At 38.9% G+C, this 20,725-nt stretch overlaps 1 protein-coding gene across 3 annotated transcripts in view; it reads left to right on the forward strand.

Annotated features, from left to right (window-relative positions):
- PHF21B (PHD finger protein 21B) overlaps positions 1-20,725 on the forward strand; it is a 164,434-nt gene that overhangs the window by 107,089 nt on the left and 36,620 nt on the right. For 2 of the 3 annotated variants that reach the window (XM_030480322.1, XM_030480323.1), the window contains one exon: positions 15,359-15,451. The exons of the other annotated variant lie outside the window; for it this stretch is intronic. In XM_030480322.1, coding sequence (XP_030336182.1) covers positions 15,359-15,451 — 93 coding nt within the window. The remainder of the gene's footprint in view (positions 1-15,358; positions 15,452-20,725) is intronic. 3 annotated transcript variants of the gene reach the window in all.

The raw sequence follows: 20,725 nt of genomic DNA on the forward strand, positions 1-20,725 counted from the left end.
ATAAATGCTCTCAGTAAAACCCTATCAGGCTCAACATGGTGTGCCTTACATAGCGAAAAATTTCCAGTGAAGGCAGCTAAGTATTCAGCAGGAAAGGATAAGCAAAAGTGGACTCACACTGACTGTCTGATGCTTCATTGTAAGAATCTAGGATCAACCTTTCCAAATTTGTTTCTGTGGGGACTGGTGAACAAACACCATGCTGCAAGAACTTAACCTGGAAACAATAGCAAGCCCCAATTTCGGAAACCGTGTTATGATTCTCTCATCTGCAACCTTTGTGTCACTAAACGCAATCACCTCTGTAGGTTCATGTGAAGTGGGATGTAGGTATGGATGTGCTAATTCAGTGTTGAGGGAATGGATTTTCCTCCTGCAAGTGTCTGGGAAGAGTCTCTACTGAGGAACATGAGCAGAAGGAGATTAACTAAGATTACTTTTGTTTTGCCAGTGATTCCTGATACTGCAGAATAATGACAGAGGTCTCAGCTTCTTTGTATATCTGAGTCCTTATAGCCAGAAGTAATTAATTGGCCTGTGTATAGAGAACCAAACAAAAGAGACCAGGTGAAAGGAGGGAAATGTATTTGCTTGAATTTCGTGCCTTTTTTTGGGACCTGTTTTAACTTCCTAACAGGGAAAGTCTTAAAAGGTAGGAATATATAGGCAGTCCCCTTGAGGAAGTTTCTGGGATATCTTTATACATGCCTATATATCATCCATGTAAACAAAGTTCTGAATCCCTTGTTCTAATTCTTAGAGTTTATAGCACATTATTGTTTTGACGCTAATCAGAGTAGCTCCCATGGAGAGCTTTGATTCACTTAGAAAACCAAAGAATGCTCTAAAAATGGTAATACACTGTAGTTATTTCATTGTAATTGGAGGCTGTCTGTGCCTCACAGAAATTACCAGGCAAGCATTCTTGAAAATGTCAGAATTTTCAAATTAGTTCCATTTAAAATGGGGGGAAAAGAATGCGATGGGATGGATAGAAAATTTGAGGGCTGTGTGATTCAAACTTGAAGTGCAGTTTGTCATAATGAAAGATGATCAACTTTGGGGCTGGGGAAATCATCTCTTAGATTTTCTAAATTACAGGATGCATAAAAACATCCGCTTATTGTACATGTACTGTTACTTTAATAAAAGGCACCACTTTAGGAAATGAAAGGCTTTGGAATATTGCCAAATGTGTTAGTTCTATTTATCGTCAGAAGGTGGGTTTTTTTCATTATCCTCTGAGTTTGTGGGTAGTTGAATAATTTGAAGGAGTTTGAGTGGTTGACACCAGGCTGCAAACTCCTTATTTACCTTCTTTCAGTGTTCATATTGCAAATACAAGCATGATAAGATTTTCTGTTAGTGTTATAACTGTATCAGATTTAGCAATTGGTCTGCTACTAATCTCATAATGTTCATTTATGTCTAAATTAATTGGAAAACTGTATCAGAAAATACTGCTTTTAAATTATTTTATGTATTGTGAGGCAGGGAGAGAGAGAGAGACTAGATGCTGTAAATACAGAGTGCTGATGAATACTCAAGTAGTAAATAGAAATATCTTAGAAGTCATTCCTGACAGTAATAAAGGCAGCAATTTGATTTCATCTGTGGATAATAAACTGGTTTCACATTGCAATAAAAGTGGTGCTTATGTTACATTAATATTTATTAGCACGTATTGATGTTAGGGTTTAGTTGTTATCTTTTCTTCACATCACAGCCATTTTATAAAAATTGAAGTTAAATTGCTACACAATAAGCAATTAAAAGTGTTTGTGTATGTGAAAGAGACGGAAAAAAAAAATATGTCTGTGGAGGTATTCCTATATGGAAGGACAGACCCTCACTGCCTAAGAATCTAGATAGTTGTGCTCAAAATGATGATGTTATGTGAGTTTCCACTAGTTAAAGATTTGGCTCTCTGAATGCATATTTCATAAGCACTGTTCTGCTGTTTATATCAGAAGTGTTTGTATGGGTTTCTTGTTGCTTAATGATATATTTTTGTATTCCTTGCTTTGACTGTGTGCAGTGCCTCATAAAGGGAAGAGACTGTGTTACATTCAGTGAACTTTTTTGTGTGACGTGCAAAGGATTGCTAACTTGCAGGATAATGTGAGTCAGAAAGTGATCTGATCCAAATTTAACCAAATTTGCTCATCTCTAAATTTAGAGAATAGCTGAATGGCAAGATAGATATATTTCCATCAGTGACAAGGACAGAATGTTGGCGGATGCCTGTTAACAGCTATATCGTGTGGTTTTTGATACTCATCTATGTGTGTATGGGTGGGAAAAGTGTAATTACGAACTTTTATTTATCATGAGCCTGTTTCTTCTTTGACTGCTTTTAAATCACTTTTAGGCTTGATGTTCTTTCAGTGCAGATAATTCTTGTGCAGAAAGTATACTGTAGTCTTGAGTCACGTTTTTGCCCTCTGAGTAGAAAGACTTGCATTGGACTTGGATTTTTATCATTATGAAAACTGAAACATAGACCTTTTTAAAATAAGCCAGGTACCAAGCAAGGTAAGACAAATCAAAATTCTTTTTGTTGAGCTTACAGTCAGGCTTCAATATCAATAATTTCAGAAAACAGGTTCAAGTTTATCCTTTACATGAGCATAACACTGAGTTTAATGTGTATAATTCATATGTCTTCTGTAGGATTAATCATGTGCTTGTAACTGAGTTTTTATTTACCTGCTTCTCTGTGCTGGGGTCTTAATCTTCTTGATTATTCTAATTCTTCGGCCAAATATTGTCCTTGGAGATTTGGCAAGTGAAACCAAGAGCACGTTCCCACTGCTTTTATACAAAACATTTAGTTAATGGGTACAACTGTGGGTTTTTTGGTTTTTGTTTTTTTTTTTTTCCCCTCAGTAAGATTCTTATTATAGACCTCTGTTTAGCCTGTTTGATTTTATTAAGACCCCAGTTCAGTGACTGTGTCATCAAATTTGCGCATATAGTGATGGATTGTGATATTACAAAAAATTTGATTGCTGCATCCCTCACTGAATCAAACAATGAGACTGGCTGGATTGGAGATAAGTTCATTTTTACATACAAAATCACTGAACTAGCAGGGATTGAATAGGTAATACCAGAAAGTTCATGACAGCTTTGGTAAAATTTAAGTAATATCATGTTTTCTGTAGTTTGCTGAAATAGTAATGATGATTTAATGGTCTTACCTTAAATGTTTCTGTCCTTACAGGTGAAAAATAGAAACACAAATCAGCCTTATTTAATTTAATGTAATATTCATTTCTTTTTAAAGAATCGGTACACTGAAGTATTTTTTAAAGACAGCTATTTTAGCATCATAGCAATGAGAACATTGTAGAAATTTGTCAGAGATACTATGGGGTATGATTTTAGAAGGCTGTATGTAGTAATTAATTACCATGTCTTCTAATAAAGTCCCATGACCCTATTTGCTTTTACAATGTTTTCTTCAGAATGAAACATTACTATTCATTTTCCCCTACACTTGTCTTTTCAAAATATAAGCAAATAATCTATATTCTGTTGACTTGTGTTACTTTTTAATGTTCCTTGTTATACAGGAAATTAGACACTGCATTTGTTAGTATGGCTGGAAAGGCCCATCCTCCCTATTAAGTATGAGAAGATAAAAGGCTTCAGGTTTTTTGTGTTCTTAATGTGGGCTTTAAAGTCAGAGTAAGTGGCTTTGAACCATCACGATGATGGCTCAAAGTGTTTATACTTTGTTCTCAAGTCTTGAGGAATATGAGTTTAAACTCTGGTTCCTCTAGCCTGAGTTCAGAAATTGTTTCTGAATTTAGAAGTTATTACATAGAAGGAGAAGGAACCTTTGTCTTGAGATAGATGATGTCCTTCAATAAAGTGAAGTTTGTTAGTCTTCCTAATAACAAAGTATTACTCAACAAATTTTATGAGCATTTTCAAATAAGTGAATTTGGAACAACTCCACTGAAGTCAAGTACAGTGAAGCTAGATTCATGCCAGCAGAGTTAATCTACAAGATTACATCACTACCATTTTCCTAATAGCAATACAATAGGCTTTGTATGCTATTAATGATCATTATCATTACATTTGCTTTGAAAAGGAACTTAAAACCTTCCCCCGCTCCCCAGTCTTCCTGAGCTGTTCATCCTAAATTTTATAATTTTTCGGTTTACAGTGGCAAGGTGGAGACTTATACAGAACTTTCATGTCTGTAAGTAGAAGATGACTGAAGACCTCAGTAGCATCCCTTACTAACATTTTGGGTTTTGGGTCAATGTCATAGAATCATAGAATCATAGAATAAGAAGGGTTAGAAAGCACCTTAAGATCATCTAGTTCCAACACCCCTGCCGTGGGCAGGGACACCTCGCACTAAACCATGTGGTCCAAGGCTCTGTCCAACCTGGCCTTGAACACCGCCAGGGATGGAGCATCCACAACCTCCCTGGGCAACCCATTCCAGTGCTTCACCACCCTCACTGTAAAGAACTTCTTCCTTATATCTAATCTAAACTTCCCCTGTTTAAGTTTGAACCCATTACCCCTTGTCCTACCACTACAGTCCCTAATGAAGAGTCCCTCCCCAGCATCCTTGTAGGCCCCCTTCAGATACTGGAAGGCTGCTATGAGGTTTCCATGCTCTTCTCCAGGCTGAACAGCCCCAACTTTCTCAGCCTGTCTTCATACAGGAGGTGCTCCAGCACCCTTATCATCCTCGTGGCCCTCCTCTGGACTCGCTCCAACAGCTCCATGTCCTTTTCATGTTGAGGACACCAGAACCGTACACAATACTCCAAGTGAGGTCTCACGAGAGCAGAGGAGAGGGGAAGATCACCTCCTTTGACCTGCTGGTCACGCTGCTTTTGATGCAGCCCAGGATACGGTTGGCTTTCTGGGCTGCAAGCGCACGCTGCTGGGTCATGTTAGGCTTCTCATCAACCAACACCCCCAAGTCCTTCTCTGCAGGGCTGCTCTGAATCTCTTCTCTGCCCAACCTGTAGCAGTGCCTGGGATTGCCCCGACCCAGGTGTAGGACCTTACACTTGGCTTGGTTAAACTTCAGAAGGTTGGCATCAGCCCACCTCACAAGCATGTCAAGGTCCCTCTGGATGGCATCCCTTCCCTCCAGCGTATCAACCGAACCACACAGCTTGGTGTCGTCGGCAAACTTGCTGAGGGCGCACTCCATCCCACTGTCCATGTCACCAACAAAGATGTTGAACAGGACCAGTCCCAACACCAATCCCTTAGGGACACCACTCGTTACAGGTTTCCAACTGGACATCGAGCCATTTACCACAACTCTTTGCGTGCGGCCATTGGGCCAGTTCTTTAACCACTGAGTGGTCCATCTATCAAATTGATGTCTCTCCAATTTAGAGACAAGGATGTCATGTGGGACAGTGTCAAACGCTTTGCACAAGTCCAGGTAGATGACGTCAACTGCTCTGCCCCTGTCCATCAGTTCCGTGGCTCCATCATAGAAGGCCACCAAATTGGTCAGGCAGGATTTCCCCTTAGTGAAGCCATGTTGGCTGTCACCAACCACCTCATTGTTTTTCATGTGCCTTAGCATGCTTTGCAGGAGAAACTGCTCCAAGATTTTGCCAGGCACAGAAGTGAGACTGACTGGTCTGTAGTTCCCCGGGTCTTCCACCTTCCCCTTCTTGAAAATGGGGGTTATATTACCCTTCTTCCAGTCATCGGGAACTTCACCTGACTGCCACGATTTTTCAAATATGATGGACAGTGGTTTAGCAACTTCATTCGCCAGCTCCTTCAGGACCTGTGGATGGATTTCATCAGGTCCCATGGACTTGTGCACGTTCAGGTCCTTAAGATGGTCTCAAACCTGATCCTCTCCTGCAGTGGGCCTAAGGTCTTCATTCTCACAGTCCCTGCATCTGCTTTCCAAGACTTGGGTGGTGCAGTCAGAGCATTTGCTAGTGAAGACTGAGGCAAAGAAGTCATTGAGAACCTCAGCCTTCTCCACATCCATGGTAGCCAGTTCTCCCGAGCAGCTAAGGGGTGGGGGTGAGAAAGGGAATTTGCGCTCTTTTGCTTGACCTAGGTTGGATGCAGGCACATTGGGGTGTTTTCTGAAACTCGGCTTATCAGGACCTTGAAAGGTATCCCGGTATCCAGGTTTATCTGGGACTAGCAGGATGAAACATCCTAAGCAGAAGCCAGAAAAAGTCATATGGGCTAGATAATAGATGAGAATTACAGTTTGATTTTTTGTATTTTTCTTCTTATAATTTTTGTGCTCCAGAACAGATGCAGTTTCGAGGCTTAGAAATAATCGAACCTTTGCTGACTTTAGTGTGTATAAGGCTAGTTCTGCTAGCACTAATATTAATGCAGCAGCTCAGGAAGAAGAGGAGATTTTCTACTTACTAACTCTAAAATTTTCTGGCTCTGTCATTGTAAGGAAACACTGGTGCTCATTTTGGTACATTTACAACTCTGGAAAAATATTATGTTTAATATATTATTATGTGTTCTGAAATGTGTGTTCATGTATTCACATACATACAATGTATATATGTCTTACGTATGTATGTATGAATTTATTTATGTAAGCATAAATTTGCCAAATCCTGTTACTGTCTGAACAACTCAACATAAAAGATCTGCCTTTTTATTTGGATCATCAAAGAATCAATTACATTTGTAAGTGAATACTGTAGTTTATCACCCTCCAAAACTAAATGAGGTGCTGCTGTATTTCAGTTTTTTCTTTTAATTAGAAGAAGGCCGATACATACCAATATCTGCAATGATTTTTCACAGCTGCAATCCTAGGACTGTGGAATACCAAAATTAAAAATTCAATAGCAATGGTAATTCTGCCATGCTGTACTAAAGCAGTATTTTCCACTGGGTTTTGTTGATGGGGAAGTGGCTCAATATTGCTGAGTTGTCTGCCTACAGAAAAAATGGAGTAAGCTAATGGGATGTGCTGTACATTCAAATTAACATTTCCTAAGAAAGTTATTGCTTAATTTTTACAACTAAATATATTAACAGAAGAATTTTAAGATCAGTCATGTTTATATACACTTTTTATGGAATTCAGGCAAAGTGTTCATGTTCCTTCACTAAGTTCTATGTTCAAGTAAGTTATTTTTGGTAACAACATCCAGTTATTATGGCTGAACTGATCTGATAGCTTCCATTCTTCAAAAAGTTGGAACCAGCATTCCATTTTTCTGTTCCTCTGCCTTTGCGGTCTTTGTCCTTCCCTCCTGCCCCCCCCCCCCCCATGTAAGAAACATTGCTTTAACCCTTGCCTTTATACTGGGCTTATTGGATACTTTCCTAAGCAAATTCAACTAGCAGAAAACTTTCTTTATCCTGGTTAGCAAGCTGAATTAGTTCAGCTCAGGGCCTGACAAAAGGGACTGTGTGGCAGTGAGCAATTAGATCATCTAGGCTGTCACTTACCTCATGTTTTCCAGTTCTTCAGAGTGACTGAAGAATGCATAATAAACACTCAGAGCAAGAACTGCAATAGCAGTGGTGCTAGAAACCCCTGCCTTCTCTTTCCATACCCTAATCCTCATGTCCTGCAACTGGGGTAGAGCAGTAGTACTTTAGCAGCTTCTGGGGCTCTGTTGCAGATTTTCACTCATGCTTCAACTCACTTGAGGGAGAGGCTAGAAACTGCTTTGTGTGACATGCTGTGCATGCATTTTTCCCTTTGCTCAGAAACATTTCTGCAGACTGTGAACAGAGAATAAGTAATTTGAAGACATTAGTCATTAAAAACAACACCAACCTGGAACAGTTTAGTAGTTAAACAGCAAATCTATTATGAATCATCTGAGCAAGAGACTATAGGTGTGATCACAGCTGCTGAGCGTTGTTGTTGCAACTCAGTGAAACTATACTCATTTGTGCTGGAGGTGGAGACTTACTTAATTGAATATGATTTCTGAATAAGCTTCACCTCACAGAACAGGTGTGTGCATGCTAATGCAGTCACATAGGCAAACTTTCTTCTTCTTTTTTATTTTTTTTTTCTTTTCAGAAATTTAGAGTGTGATCTAATGACTGTGGAAAATTCCTGACTGTTTCCTTTGATAAAAATAATGGTGCCTTAAAAAAACACAAACCCTAACCAGTAAATAATGTGGTGGAAGCTGTGTTTAAGAACTTGTATTTGGCACAGCTATCTATCCTCTCACATAAGTAACCAGTGGGATTTCTCAACCAGGGATACTCATGAACTTTATTCATCGCGTTTTTCCTTTGCCAGAGTATACACCCACAGCGTGTTCAGAGTTTGTACTTTTGAGTTTACCCAGATGGGAATGTGTAAGTGGCAAGAAGTAGATAGTGGTCTGAAAAGTCCAAGAGCCATGGTAAAAGCAGACATAACTTCGAGGGTGCTCTGAAAAGCCTGAGAGCCACAGCAAAAGCAGAAAATTGTTTGCATCTCTGCATATACTCCTCTGCTACCGTCATGAGTTTTGATACCACTGTGGGTTTCCTTGCAGATGAGTGCTGTTGAAAGGGGTGAGTATCAAGACCTCAGCAGCAATTAAGAATTTGGTATACTATTGTTTTCAAGGCAAGTGTAGAATTCAGGGTGATACCTTGCCTCTTGCTGCCTGTGGCTACCCTGGTACTGGGCCATGTAGCGGGCAGTGACAGCAGTTGTAGGCTGTTTCAGTGCAAAAGCATCTTGTGCAGTTTGAGTTGTCATTAATTGGCTATAATGAGGGTTGCTTTAAATTGTATTTTTAGTGTCTAAAGAAAGGATGGTTTCAAAAATACTGATATTTTAAAAAAGCAATGACTTGTGTTTCTGATTGTCTACTTCATAACAATAATAAATGGGCATACAAGAGCATGATTAATGAATTCTGAGTAAAAAGAAAGGAAGTGGGGAAAACAAACACTTTGAAAAGCTGGAGAGAAATCTTTAAATTCCTGTGAAATTCCAATTAAATTACTGTTTACACGAAATATGTGTCTGAAGTCAGTCTCTGCATACAGTCTGGTTGTGAAACTGAAATATGCCATTATTCCACCAGATTATTAGAAACACCATGCACACTGATTTTACCATATTTTGAAATGAAAAATAATTTCCACATATTTTTATAGAAGTCTAGAAGGAAAGAAAAAATATGCATGCATACGCATCTTGCAGGAGCCTCAAAGTTACATCCAAGTGCACAGAGCTTTTACTGGTGTTCTATGTGGAAAAATAATAGCATTCAGATGGTTAGGTTAGGTAGAGGACAGCAACTATCATGGATTATTCAGGTGAGGTGCAGCAAGTTTTAAGTCAAATGAACTTGGAGGCTGCATATAGTGCTTGGCATTTATATAAAGCAACCTCAAGGTTGAATGCTGTGTTCAAGTTGTAAAATGGATGTAGAATGGGTAAAAAAACCCTGCAATTACTTCAGTGACGATCCATTCAGGTTAAGAATTTTCATCTTTGCTGTTGCCATAGCAATCTGTTCCCCTGTCACTACCACATTAAAAATCCATTCTGTAAAACTGTTGTTGCCAATATTGAATACATAACAGACAAAAACATTTTTTTAATAGCTTAGGTGTCTTATTTGCAACACGAAGACCTAGATCTTAGAGAGATGCATATGTACTTTAAAGAGAAAAAGATTAGTGTTTCTATAATACATTGTACGAACACAATATTTGTGCTGCACTGTTGATGTTAGTATAAAATAGTTTGCAAATAATACAGCAATGCAGTGTCAGTTGAACTCAAATAATTGAACTGTTCTGCTAAGATATAACAAACCCATATGTTCCTGAGTTAAGTGTTTATTTTGGTAACATGCTGTAGTGAAAGGCTTTTGAAACTATGTGGCTTTTTAACTTTCTGTTACTCATTGAGTCTGATCCTTTACAGTGATTGACTTCAGTGATTTTTCCCTGTACTGGTGTAATTCTGGACTGGGGGGAGAGCTGTGTCCCCTGACAGTTTGTGATCTAATCCTAAACTGCTCATGTACCCAAGCTCAACAGTGAGTTTGTATGGATAATGAATTATAGGAACAGGTCCTTAAGCATTTGTTAGTACATCAAAATAAGAGGGAAAAGGAATTTGTAATTCATAGCAAACATAGCAATGGTCTGACAAATATATTTACCCGAACAGTAAAATGTAAATATCTTTTAATAGAGATACATGTCTGGGGAGAGAGAGAGATATTTATTCATTCAGGGTTGAAAGGCAGAAGTTTACTAAAATCACAAATGTGCTAAGTCGTGGATTTAAAAACTCATGTATTGACTAAAGAAGTTATACCCTATTAGTAGGAAACTAAATGTATGGCCCTTGGTCTGATCATCGACAAGGTAAATCTCATCCTTGTTTCTGCCTCAGCATCCCTTTATCCTCTAAACATCTCTAGCCTTCATCCTTTGAATTCTTACCCTCTGTCCGTTCGGTACTTCTTTGTTTCACTTTTTGTCTTCTGCTGCCACTGTCCCCACACTTCTATCCCTCAGTTGTCTTTGAGAGCCTTGACTAGGGATGGTGTTGATTTAAAGCAAAAAAAGCACAGAAGGAGAAAATATAGCAAATAGTTACAATGCTATCTGGTATGAATAGAAGAATTGAGGGTGAGTAGTGATTCTCTGTTTTAGCACTTGGCAATATCTTCTGAATTTTTAATTTCTTTTAATTATGTGGGAGGAACTGCATTTTTGTCTTTTAAGGCAACTGTATCCTCGTGTTTTGGGGCTTTTGAGTTGGTTTTCTTTTTTTAAATTCTTATTATTTTCTTAGTGAGTAAACTGTCCACTGAAAAAGATTATTTGATTTGCACCTCTTCACCCATTTCTGCAATTTGAAATGCGATCCTTTGGAGCGTGCTACTCAATTACATTTACCCAACAACTGAGATTGCAGGTCACCTGCAGAGTGGGCCTGCTGTGGTTCCTGTCTGAGGGCATCTGTGGATTGCTCAAGCAAAAAAGGTGTCTCTGACATGCCAGATACCTGTCTGCTCTGTGTAAGTCACTGAAGATAGGGGTTTGGAAGTGGTTTGTGTTGCAGCCGTATGCATTCAGTAGACATCACCTTCTACAGTGGGTGATGCAGTGGCTGAAGTTCCTGTTCCAGTCCAGGGCTGGGGCTGCTGCTTGAGGTAGCAAGGGATCATGAGCGCCCAAATGCTTGCCTGGGATAATAAGTGCTGCTGGATGTAAAGTTCAGTGAATTAGACAGTATGAAATACACCTGATTAATTTGTTTTTGTTTGAAAAAGGTCTCAGTATAAAGATAGTAAATCTGGCTTAAGTACATACAATCAAATCGAAACAGTTCTGAGCAAACTGAAACTTGGCTCTTCACTTTCTCCCATTGCTGCACATTTCAGTGCTCCCTCCACACTGTAGGTGTTTCAGGGGGTCATGAGGAAAACCCAAGTAGACTTAGATAGAGGAGAGATTTGGGGTTATCTTTGACTTTTATGAACCTTTTTTATTAAAATGCTTAGAGCTGTAAATGTAGAAATAAGAAACTCATTTATCTTGACAAAAGTGCTGCCATAAACTATTCAGCACTCATAAAATAACCTTTTAAATTATTGTTTCTGCTGGTATCGATAAATTCATACAAAGTGCGTAAAGGTCAGGCATTGCCAGAAAAATGTCTTTTTAGCTTGTTAATTAAAGGTTTATAAGAATGTGCACCAGCTTGCTCTTTGGACAAATTGGAAAAAAGGAAGGAGGGAAAAAAAGGCCCACATGGATGAAAATGAGAGCATGGAATTAGCGAGTAATGAGTCTTTAATCCACCAGGCTCACCATGGCAAGCCTGGGCAGTTTGTGAGTGAAAATAGGTGGCACTGTGAACAGAAGGAAAAGAAGTTTAGTTCCCTTTTTTTGAGGGAGGTGTCTTGATTACTCACTTCTTGCAGCCCATGGGCTTGTGCTGAGGACCCAGCTAGAACTGAAGTATTAGGGTGAGTGTGAGCACTATTCATCCTGCTACAGCTTAAGCCATGGGAAGTTTGTCCAGTTCTCATTGCCTGGCCAAGAACATCAGATAAAGACATTTACTTTTTTGTTTGTCAGGCAAGTGGTTATATCTGCTCCTTTATTTACTGCTTAAACTGGAACAATATTAATTAAGCAGTAAATAATTTCGAAGGCAGTGCTTTGAAATGCACTGAAAAATGTACCCGGAGCCAAACTGCCCAACCATCCATTCTAGCCCCTACATCTCCTTCATTGCAGAGACCACAACTGCGATTCCCTCTGTTTTATACTTTACCTCTTTCGTCCATCATCGTGGAGACCATTAAAACCTGACCTAAAATGAGGTGACTCAGATGTGACTCTACATCCACAGATGAGATAATCAATAATCAATCACATGGATGAGACATTGGAAGTAAGAAGTCTGGCATGCATTTCCACCTGCACAACAGTCTGGCCCTGACAACATTATTTTACCTCTAAATCTTGAATTTTTCATCACTAAAACAGAGACGACGATACTGACTTAGGTGAAGTACCCTGAGATAACAGATGAAATGTGTTACAGGAAAAGTACAGAGGTTTCTGTCATTGAATTCTGCTGATACAACAGCTTGAACTATTTATTGCCCAAGCTGGGAAACAGTAGCAAAACAAGGTAAATAGTGAAAAGTAAAATAGATTCTTAGGTTTTTCTCTGTCTGAACATACTATAGTGTTATTATTAATGTGAGATTAAGGTTTTGAATTTTCCCTTGGCCATATGAGTCTCATACTGAGATTGTTTCTTTGAATATTAAATAACAGATCCTTACTCTAAAACTATTTGTAAACAGGAGGTTGCATCTTTGTCACTGAAAATTTCATAACCTAAGAAAGCCATAATTTGTTTTTTTTTTCTCTCAAGATTGCTGCAGAACTCCTACTTCAGGAAAATAAATCTGACAAATTTTTTGAGAGTGCAGGTGGCAGAGCTAGTGATAGTTCATTTTTCTGATACCAACAGACAATACATCCTGGCTTTGTCTTCAAGTGAAGCTAAGAAAACAGTGCAGAGTAGTTTTATGGCATTTTTGTTTCTTTTCTCATTCCCATTCCTTTTGGCTCAATTGTTCAGTGTTTTGAAACGTAGAACAATGCATATTTTAATACATGGCATTCCCTTGGCCATTTTGGAAATCCTTGCAAGTTCATGTGTATCTGTAGGAATAGGAATATCAGAATGTGTGTTCACAAGGTCACAATAGCGTATACAAAAATGATGAGAGGTGCAGCCACTTAAAGCATTACCTTCCAGAAGGGAGAACTTCTTGTTTAACTTAAAAGGAAGTTAAACTTCTGGAAGGTCATGCTTTAAGTGTTGCTGCACCTTCTGTAGCACTTCTGTATAGAATTCCTGAAGAGGGCATATATGCAGCCCAGGAGAAGTTGTGTTTTCCCTGGAAACACTATCCTAGTGTTTCCAGGGAAAACTCATGCTTTACTCCATTGTGAAAGAAATCTCATTTTATGTATAAGCAGTGTTGGGATGGAGGGAAAATGTAGATCATACTTATGATAAACTTTCAGTTCCTCTAGTGTGGGTTGGAAAGTTCACTTTGGTATTCACCTTAAAAAGCAATTATCTGTGCTGAATTAAATTTAGTTCATGCTAATTTAAAGCAGGAGGTTGTGACATGTCTAAGTGGCAATAGCAGCAGGTGGCAGCTCAAGTTCTCCTTCTCTCCAAACTGCAGGAATTCATCATGTTGTTCTTCCCAGTGGGTGCCGCTGTGATGTGGTTGACAGGGCAAAGTAGTAATTCATTCAGATAGTTCATAGTATCCTTCCCATTGTTTTTATTCGATGTGTCACCCTGTAAGGATAACTGCAGTGGAAATACCCTATTCTGTTCCTCACTGCGGCCAATACCTTTACTTCTTCAGGAACATGTAACTTACTTGTTCTGGCAACCATGCGTGGGAATGCTGCTTTCTCTATGCATCCTCCCCCTGCCCTTGGCTCAAGACAGAAGTTTTGAGCCAAGGATGGAGTATATTTTTCCATGCATAATCCAGGGTACTGATAATCCAGGAGTACTCAGGAAAAATTGTCTTGCATGTTTATAACAATACAGCTCTTCTTGTTGTCTAACTCAGGCAAATCTTACGCTAATTTTAATTTTTGCTGAATATAGAGCACCACACCCACAAATGTCTCCAAGAGGAGTAGCAGCAGTAAAAATATAAACTCTGTAGGACAAGTTTATTAAAAATATTCTGCATGAAAATGCATGGTATTCTTATCACATTCTGCAGTTAGAATGAAATAGGCTGGTTTACCACTCTGTTGTTGCGTTCTGAGGAGAACATATTGGCATGGACTTGCCACAGTTTTGCTTTCCTTGAGCTGATTACATTGTAGTTTTCTTTCTATTGAGAAATTTGATTACCAGATTGGGTTAGTATTAGATTAGCATGCTTCATCTTGCTGGCTGTGATCCAATGCTTTTTTTTTGAAGGGAGTTAAATGTAGAGAAATTCAGGAAGCATTTCTTTACCGAGAGGGTGGTCAAACACTGGAACAGGCTTCCTAGAGAGATGGTCAATGCCCCAAGCCTGTCAGTGTTTAAGAGGCATTTGGACAATGCCCTTAATAATATGCTTTAACTTTTGGGCAGCCCTGAATTGGTGAGGCAGTTGGACTAGATGATCATTGTAGGTCCCTTCCAACAGAAACAGTCTATTATATTCTATCTTAAATAAATTTTGGATTAATTTGTTATACAACCAAGAGAAACGTGAGTAGAGAAAAGAAGTGTGGATAGCAATAGCTGCTGTGTTGGCTCAAATGAATGTTGTCTTAGCTGAATGTTGTGTTACAGTGTGCTGTAGTAGATTTGTAGGTAGCTTTCAGTTTTAATAATTCAGTATTTACTATTTACTAAGACACAGTGAGCTTCTTCTGTGACCCTGGCTACCATGAAATGCATCATCTTACCAACGCATATTTTGAATGCGTTGGTGCATTTCACCTTTCTTCAGATCTCTTGAAAACAAGCTAGTGCATACACAGCCTTCAGCCATGGCAGCATGCTTGTGTTTTCTTTGTGTACCAGAAAAACTTCACAACAATGAGATGTATCCTTTTTACTCAGAATTACCAAATGCTCTAAGGAGACAATAGGCTTCAGTTAAAGGTGCTTTGTAGAGAAGGTTAAAGAGAAGGAAGAGTCTCTGACTCTTTAGGCATAAGAGAGCTTCATAAGAGTATTACACCTTTCATCACAAGTCGAGAAGAGACAAAGAAAGAGCTGGAAGGGGAACCTCTGGGTTGGGCAGATTCTATCTGGGGAAACTGTGCAAGTATTTTAAGCTGTGTTCAACTGTTCTTCTTCCAACAGACTTTGGGAACTATCACTGCAGTGCCCATTAAGGTTCCTCAGGTCAGCTCCTTGCAGAGGTTGGCAGGACAAGGACCAGCAGTGCTACCTCAGGTATAAAATACAGTTCCAAAGTGGGGGGATTGTGTTGTTTGGTATGTATTCTGATCTGTTCCTGTCTGATGCTCAGGCCTGGGTAAGTCAGCACACTCATTTTGCTGAATAAAAATCTCACCTTCAGTGAGTTGAATTGCAGAGTTGTGATTTTCTCTAATTAATGAAAAAAAAAAAGATAAATCAGTTTTCTTCTGGGAGCATATTGTTAGCACAATGAAAAGCTATAAAAAAACCTGTAGATTCATTGTGGAAGAACAAAGTACATAAGGTGAAATGTAAATTTATGCTTTATAAGATGAATCACAAATCACAGAAGTGAAAATCTGCAATTCTATAATTAAAAAAGGGGTGGAAGTATTAACCTTTCTGTTCAAGATTTAGCCTCACACATTCTTTTACTAACTTACTGGCCTTATTCCTGTCTACCCCAGTATAAAGTTTTGGTGCAATGAACTCAGGTGCCAAACTGAGGCAAGATTGTCTGGGTAGGAGTGAAAGGAGAGTTACACTCACAGATTTTAAAAATCTTCTCAAGCTGTGTTTTCTTTTCTAAATATCTCTCACTCTTTCCCTAACCACACAGTTTATTCTCCATTTCAGCCCTCTTTCTCAAAATTTTTGGATGTAATTTTCAACAAGGTTTTTGCTGCAGTTCTGTGATTTGCTTTTTGAATTCATGATTATGGAGTATAAACATCTTTCTCCCTATGTGGCTCTTAGAGGTCTATTTCTCATATATGAACTCCTCTGAAGCACTGAAGTCAATGTTGGGTCTTCCTGTTATTCCTTTATTTTTTTCCTAATATTTTCTTAGTGGCAGAATCTGGTAGAAGATCTGTAAGCTATATCTGCTTGGAGGAAGGAGTATTTCCAAGATAAAGGTCTCAAATTCTCTGTTTAAATTACATTTTGTAGAAGGAAAAATTGTGAACATAAAGGAAGGTTATAGTTTTCTTATCAAGTTCAAGACTGCGTTTCAGTTGTTCTTATAGCATAATAACACATTGATTTCTGCCATTTTGGGGTGTTAAAGATGAGCAGATTGCTCCTGAAAACAGATGAGGTTCAAGAGCAACTGAAAGACCTGTAACAGGGGCTTAAATTATCATTAAGGTTATGTTTCAGCAATGATGATGGCATTGCAAATGCTGCCCTTAGGGAGGCATCAATGTTCTATACTTTTGTAAGTAGAAGAATTTTCATTCATTGTTAGATTCAATTTTGAAGAATTGGAAAAAGTGGAGGAAGCTGATTTCCTCAACTTTTTGAAAGGAACACATATCCTTTCTGTCTTGCTGTTTAGCTCATGGCAGTGTTTTTGTTTGTATTTCACTTTGTGAAAATACAGCCTTCAGTTTCAGACCTGTTTATGCAATCATACTTAATACTAATGAAACACCAACCCTTCCTCAGCAGCCCGAAGCCATAGTTCACTAAATTTTCTGTTTTGTATACATAGCATGGGAAATAACCACATAGCAATCTCATTTCCGTCAAAACTAAAATCTAAGTAGGCAGCTGTATGTAAGACCATGTTATCAGAGATACATCTTATGTTCTGAGTTAGTTCTGGCTTTTTCACAGGCCAGTACTTACTTCCTCAGCAACAGACTGCCCCATTTACAGTCTGTGTCCTCCTTTGCAGTTCACCATGGTCTGTATGTTCCTCTCCCACTCAAGGCTTACAGAGAAGTTTAAAATTTCCGTATTATTTCTTAGCGGGGAACTCCCTCCACCCATCAAAGCTTTCTGCCAGATACCTCAAGCGAGATGAAGTTTTCATCTACAGGTGGAAAGTTTTGCTTCTAAGTAAATAGTCATATGCCTTCAAAATATATTTAATATAGCCATAAATCAGAGTAATGTAAAGCTATCACTGTGTGCTTTCACAGTGCCTGTCCTCCCAGCTGTTATGCATCAGACGTGGTTAGAGAGCAGGATGGCTACTCCTGCTTTATTCCCACTGGGTGACAGACATGGCTGCTGTACCTTGCTCTGAGTTAGTGGCACAATCCTACCATTCTAGGACTGACTTTGTGAAAGGCAGCTTTGCCACTGTGTCCCAAGCATACTAACAAGCAGGGTCCAGCTGAGTTTGGCATTTGCTAAAACCTCTACTTTGGGTGTAGCAGCAAATTAAAGGGACAGCCTTTTCAAAGCAAAATGATATTCATCACTCCTCTGCCAAGTAGTCCATAGTATTTTGCACAAACAATTCAAGCAGTACAATGTCTGTACTCATGCATGTTAGCTATAGCTGGATCCTTTTCTGCAAGGTATTGCACCTTCCCTGACCTCCATCTCTGCGAAGTCTAGCAGTTAATTGTGTAGAGCCCTAATAGCAATGAAACCCTAGCAGTAAAGGCTTCAATAAGCCCACCTGTATGCCTGCCTATTTACTCAAGCAGCTAAGTCTAGGTGCAGTTGGTGCAAGTGCAGTGGCAGGCACAGTGGCAATCACCTAAACTGGTTTAATCCTGTCTATATTTGCTGCCTTTCTTCTTGTCCATGGAGGGGTTGAAGCTCTGGATCCTTTTGAGATCCCTGCCATATTAGGAGCCTACTTGTCTCTGAATTGCCCTCTGGAAGTGGTTTCACTCTTAGCCGGACAGATTGCACTTCTATTTCAGGTGCATATAGATTAATGGGATTAATCCGGGTCAGTGTCTGCATTCTTGACAGCACACTGATTACTACCTGATATTTCTCCTTTTGGCCAGTCTCATCATCTCTTTGTGATTTCAGAATCCCTTTAGATTTAGATGTAGGCATGAGAAGCACAAACATTGCCATGCTGGCAAGAAAGAAACAGGGGACTTCTCCATTTAAAAGCCCCTCATCACATCTAAATGAGTTTTATATTTTTGATGCTTTCACTCTCTTCGTCTAGACAGACTCTTTCGATTTACTTCTATGCAGTCAAGCAGGAAAATGCCACACAAGTAAACTGAGGCACTTAAAACTACTTGTGTAAAATAATACATACAGCTTTCTCATTTTCCACATTTGTACAGATATTTGTCATTTGCTTTGTTCATTTGAATGGGTTAATGATATGACCCCCTGGGAGCTCTTCCATATGGGGAATGAAGTTTCAAAATCTGCACATTCACAAATGGCAACAAAATCCCATCACTTAGTGCAGAACTGCTATTAAATGGTGAGCAAACAAACATTAATTACAAGTTCATTGTACAATACCAACAGTATTTCTTTAGGCATTCATTATTTGCCAAAACAAGCCTCTTTGGCAGACCTTTTTTCTTAGAGAATATGAAATTATTTTTTCCTTTCATCAAATAAATAAAATTTCTGCTGTGAGCTATGGTGTTTGGGAAGTTAATTCCAGATAGTCTTTATCTTTTTACTTTGGCCTTTGAGGTTTCCAGCTGCGTGGGATGTTTTGAAACTGCAGGCTCTACAGCAGATCCTGAAGGTCCTCTACTCAAACACATGGGTGATGCACTTTCTTACTCTTGAGCTGTTCCTCTGCTTTATGGCACCCATCAACTGTAAGGAGGAGGTGTCCTTATGTCAAGTTGGGGCTCCAATTTGCAGCTGCAGTGCAGAGCGTCTGTTTTGAACTGGTTTACATAGAAATTTAAGTCACACTGTAGCCACCTGGAGGCATGTGGGAAATCTTATTTTATGTTCTTCAAATGGAAGATTTTAAATGAAATGATGAAGATACTAAAATAAACCTCCCATTTTGTTGTCAGTAATTTGGGCCCAATCCAATTCTCATTCAAATTAATGGAGAGACCGTGATGATTTCAGTAGCAGTTAAATCAGATTATAATGCTATTTCCCTGACCTATTTTTCCAGTGCTGGTTGAAAGCAGGGCTTGGGATGGCTTTGCTCATGACACTGCTGACTAGAATAGACCAGAGAGTCGCACAGCAAGTGCCTGCAGTGGAGCTGTCACGCAGGTTAGGGCTGAAAGGATACAGGTACACACAGCCACGTCAGATGAAATGTGTGTATTTTTCAGTCACCTCTTGCCAGTTCTTTTGCTAAGTGCTGCTTAATTTTCATCTTCTGTAGTGATTTCAGTAGGGTCTGATTTCGGTCACTAGGCTGCAGGCTGCTTTGAGACAGAGGCTGGTTTGTTAGTGTATGTTTGTTCATCACTGGATACTGTGTGAGCCAAGCCAGAGACTGTTGTTTCTAGATGTTCTGGAAACTTAAATGCACATTTTCATATTTGAAATTTCTTGTCATAGTACTCCTGAGCTCAGTTCCACTGACAGCTGCTGATTCTCTTCGTGTGTGTACCAAAACCAACCACTACTCCTGGCTTCTCTGGTGGTAGGACTTCTTTAAGATTTCTTGAAAGCAAAATTACTCCTATAGACAGAACCCAAGTTGCGTGATGCCACTGTATACTTTAGAAGAAATGTGTTAAGAGATTGGTCTGCGGCAAAGCCTTTCTCTGCATTGTAAGTAAAAAAAAAAAAAAACCAAAATTTTTAAGTGTGATGTGTTAAGACTGAGCATAGCCATTAGATAGTGGAAAAATATTGCTAAATGCAAGTCAGCCTTTTTTAAAACTATAAAAGAAGCTAGCAGATATACCCGTTTGTATAAAAAGTTACACAGAATTGTGCAATGGAGAGACGAGAGAACTTTACAGTTTGTTTGGGTAAGGAATAATTGAATTGGGTGAAGTAGTTTTTACAATATCAGAAAAGGACTATAATTCCCTAAGGGATGTCATACACCTTTCTGGTATATAACCCTGAGTGCTTCCATGGGGGTGTGGTGGAATGCTAGTGAAGGAGAAGAGAGATAATCTAATTCAAGGTAACTTAATCAGCATGGTATATAACCAAGCTAAGGGGTTTGTAAATGTGTTTAATATTCATTGACTGTATGCATGGAGAAAACAGAAACAAAATTGCTTTTTCAAAAGAAAGGTTTGCAGAAGCCTAGCTGAAAATGTAGCCCTTAATAAATACAATTGTTAATCTGTTTTATTCTATATAAGCTTTTATACTGTGCTTGTCACTATATTTGAAGCACCTTCCCATAATGTGTTAAGCACAAAGATTAACATCAGTTGTAAGCTATTTCTCCTCTTGTCCTTTCCCTTTGGGAAGAAACATGTGCAGCTGAGAATTTTAGTTAGGGTTCCTTTTTATCAGTTTGCTTATTTTTAATAGGCATGCTACTATTAATTGCATGCCGCTATATATTTCTGTCAGAAGAGTATAACATGGAAAATGTTTGTTGTAGAAAGTGATGAGGTTTGTGCCCTTAATTTGTAAAAA

The sequence above is a fragment of the Strigops habroptila genome, chromosome 3 (genome assembly GCF_004027225.2).
Source record: "Strigops habroptila isolate Jane chromosome 3, bStrHab1.2.pri, whole genome shotgun sequence".
Taxonomy (NCBI): Eukaryota; Metazoa; Chordata; class Aves; order Psittaciformes; family Psittacidae; genus Strigops; species Strigops habroptila.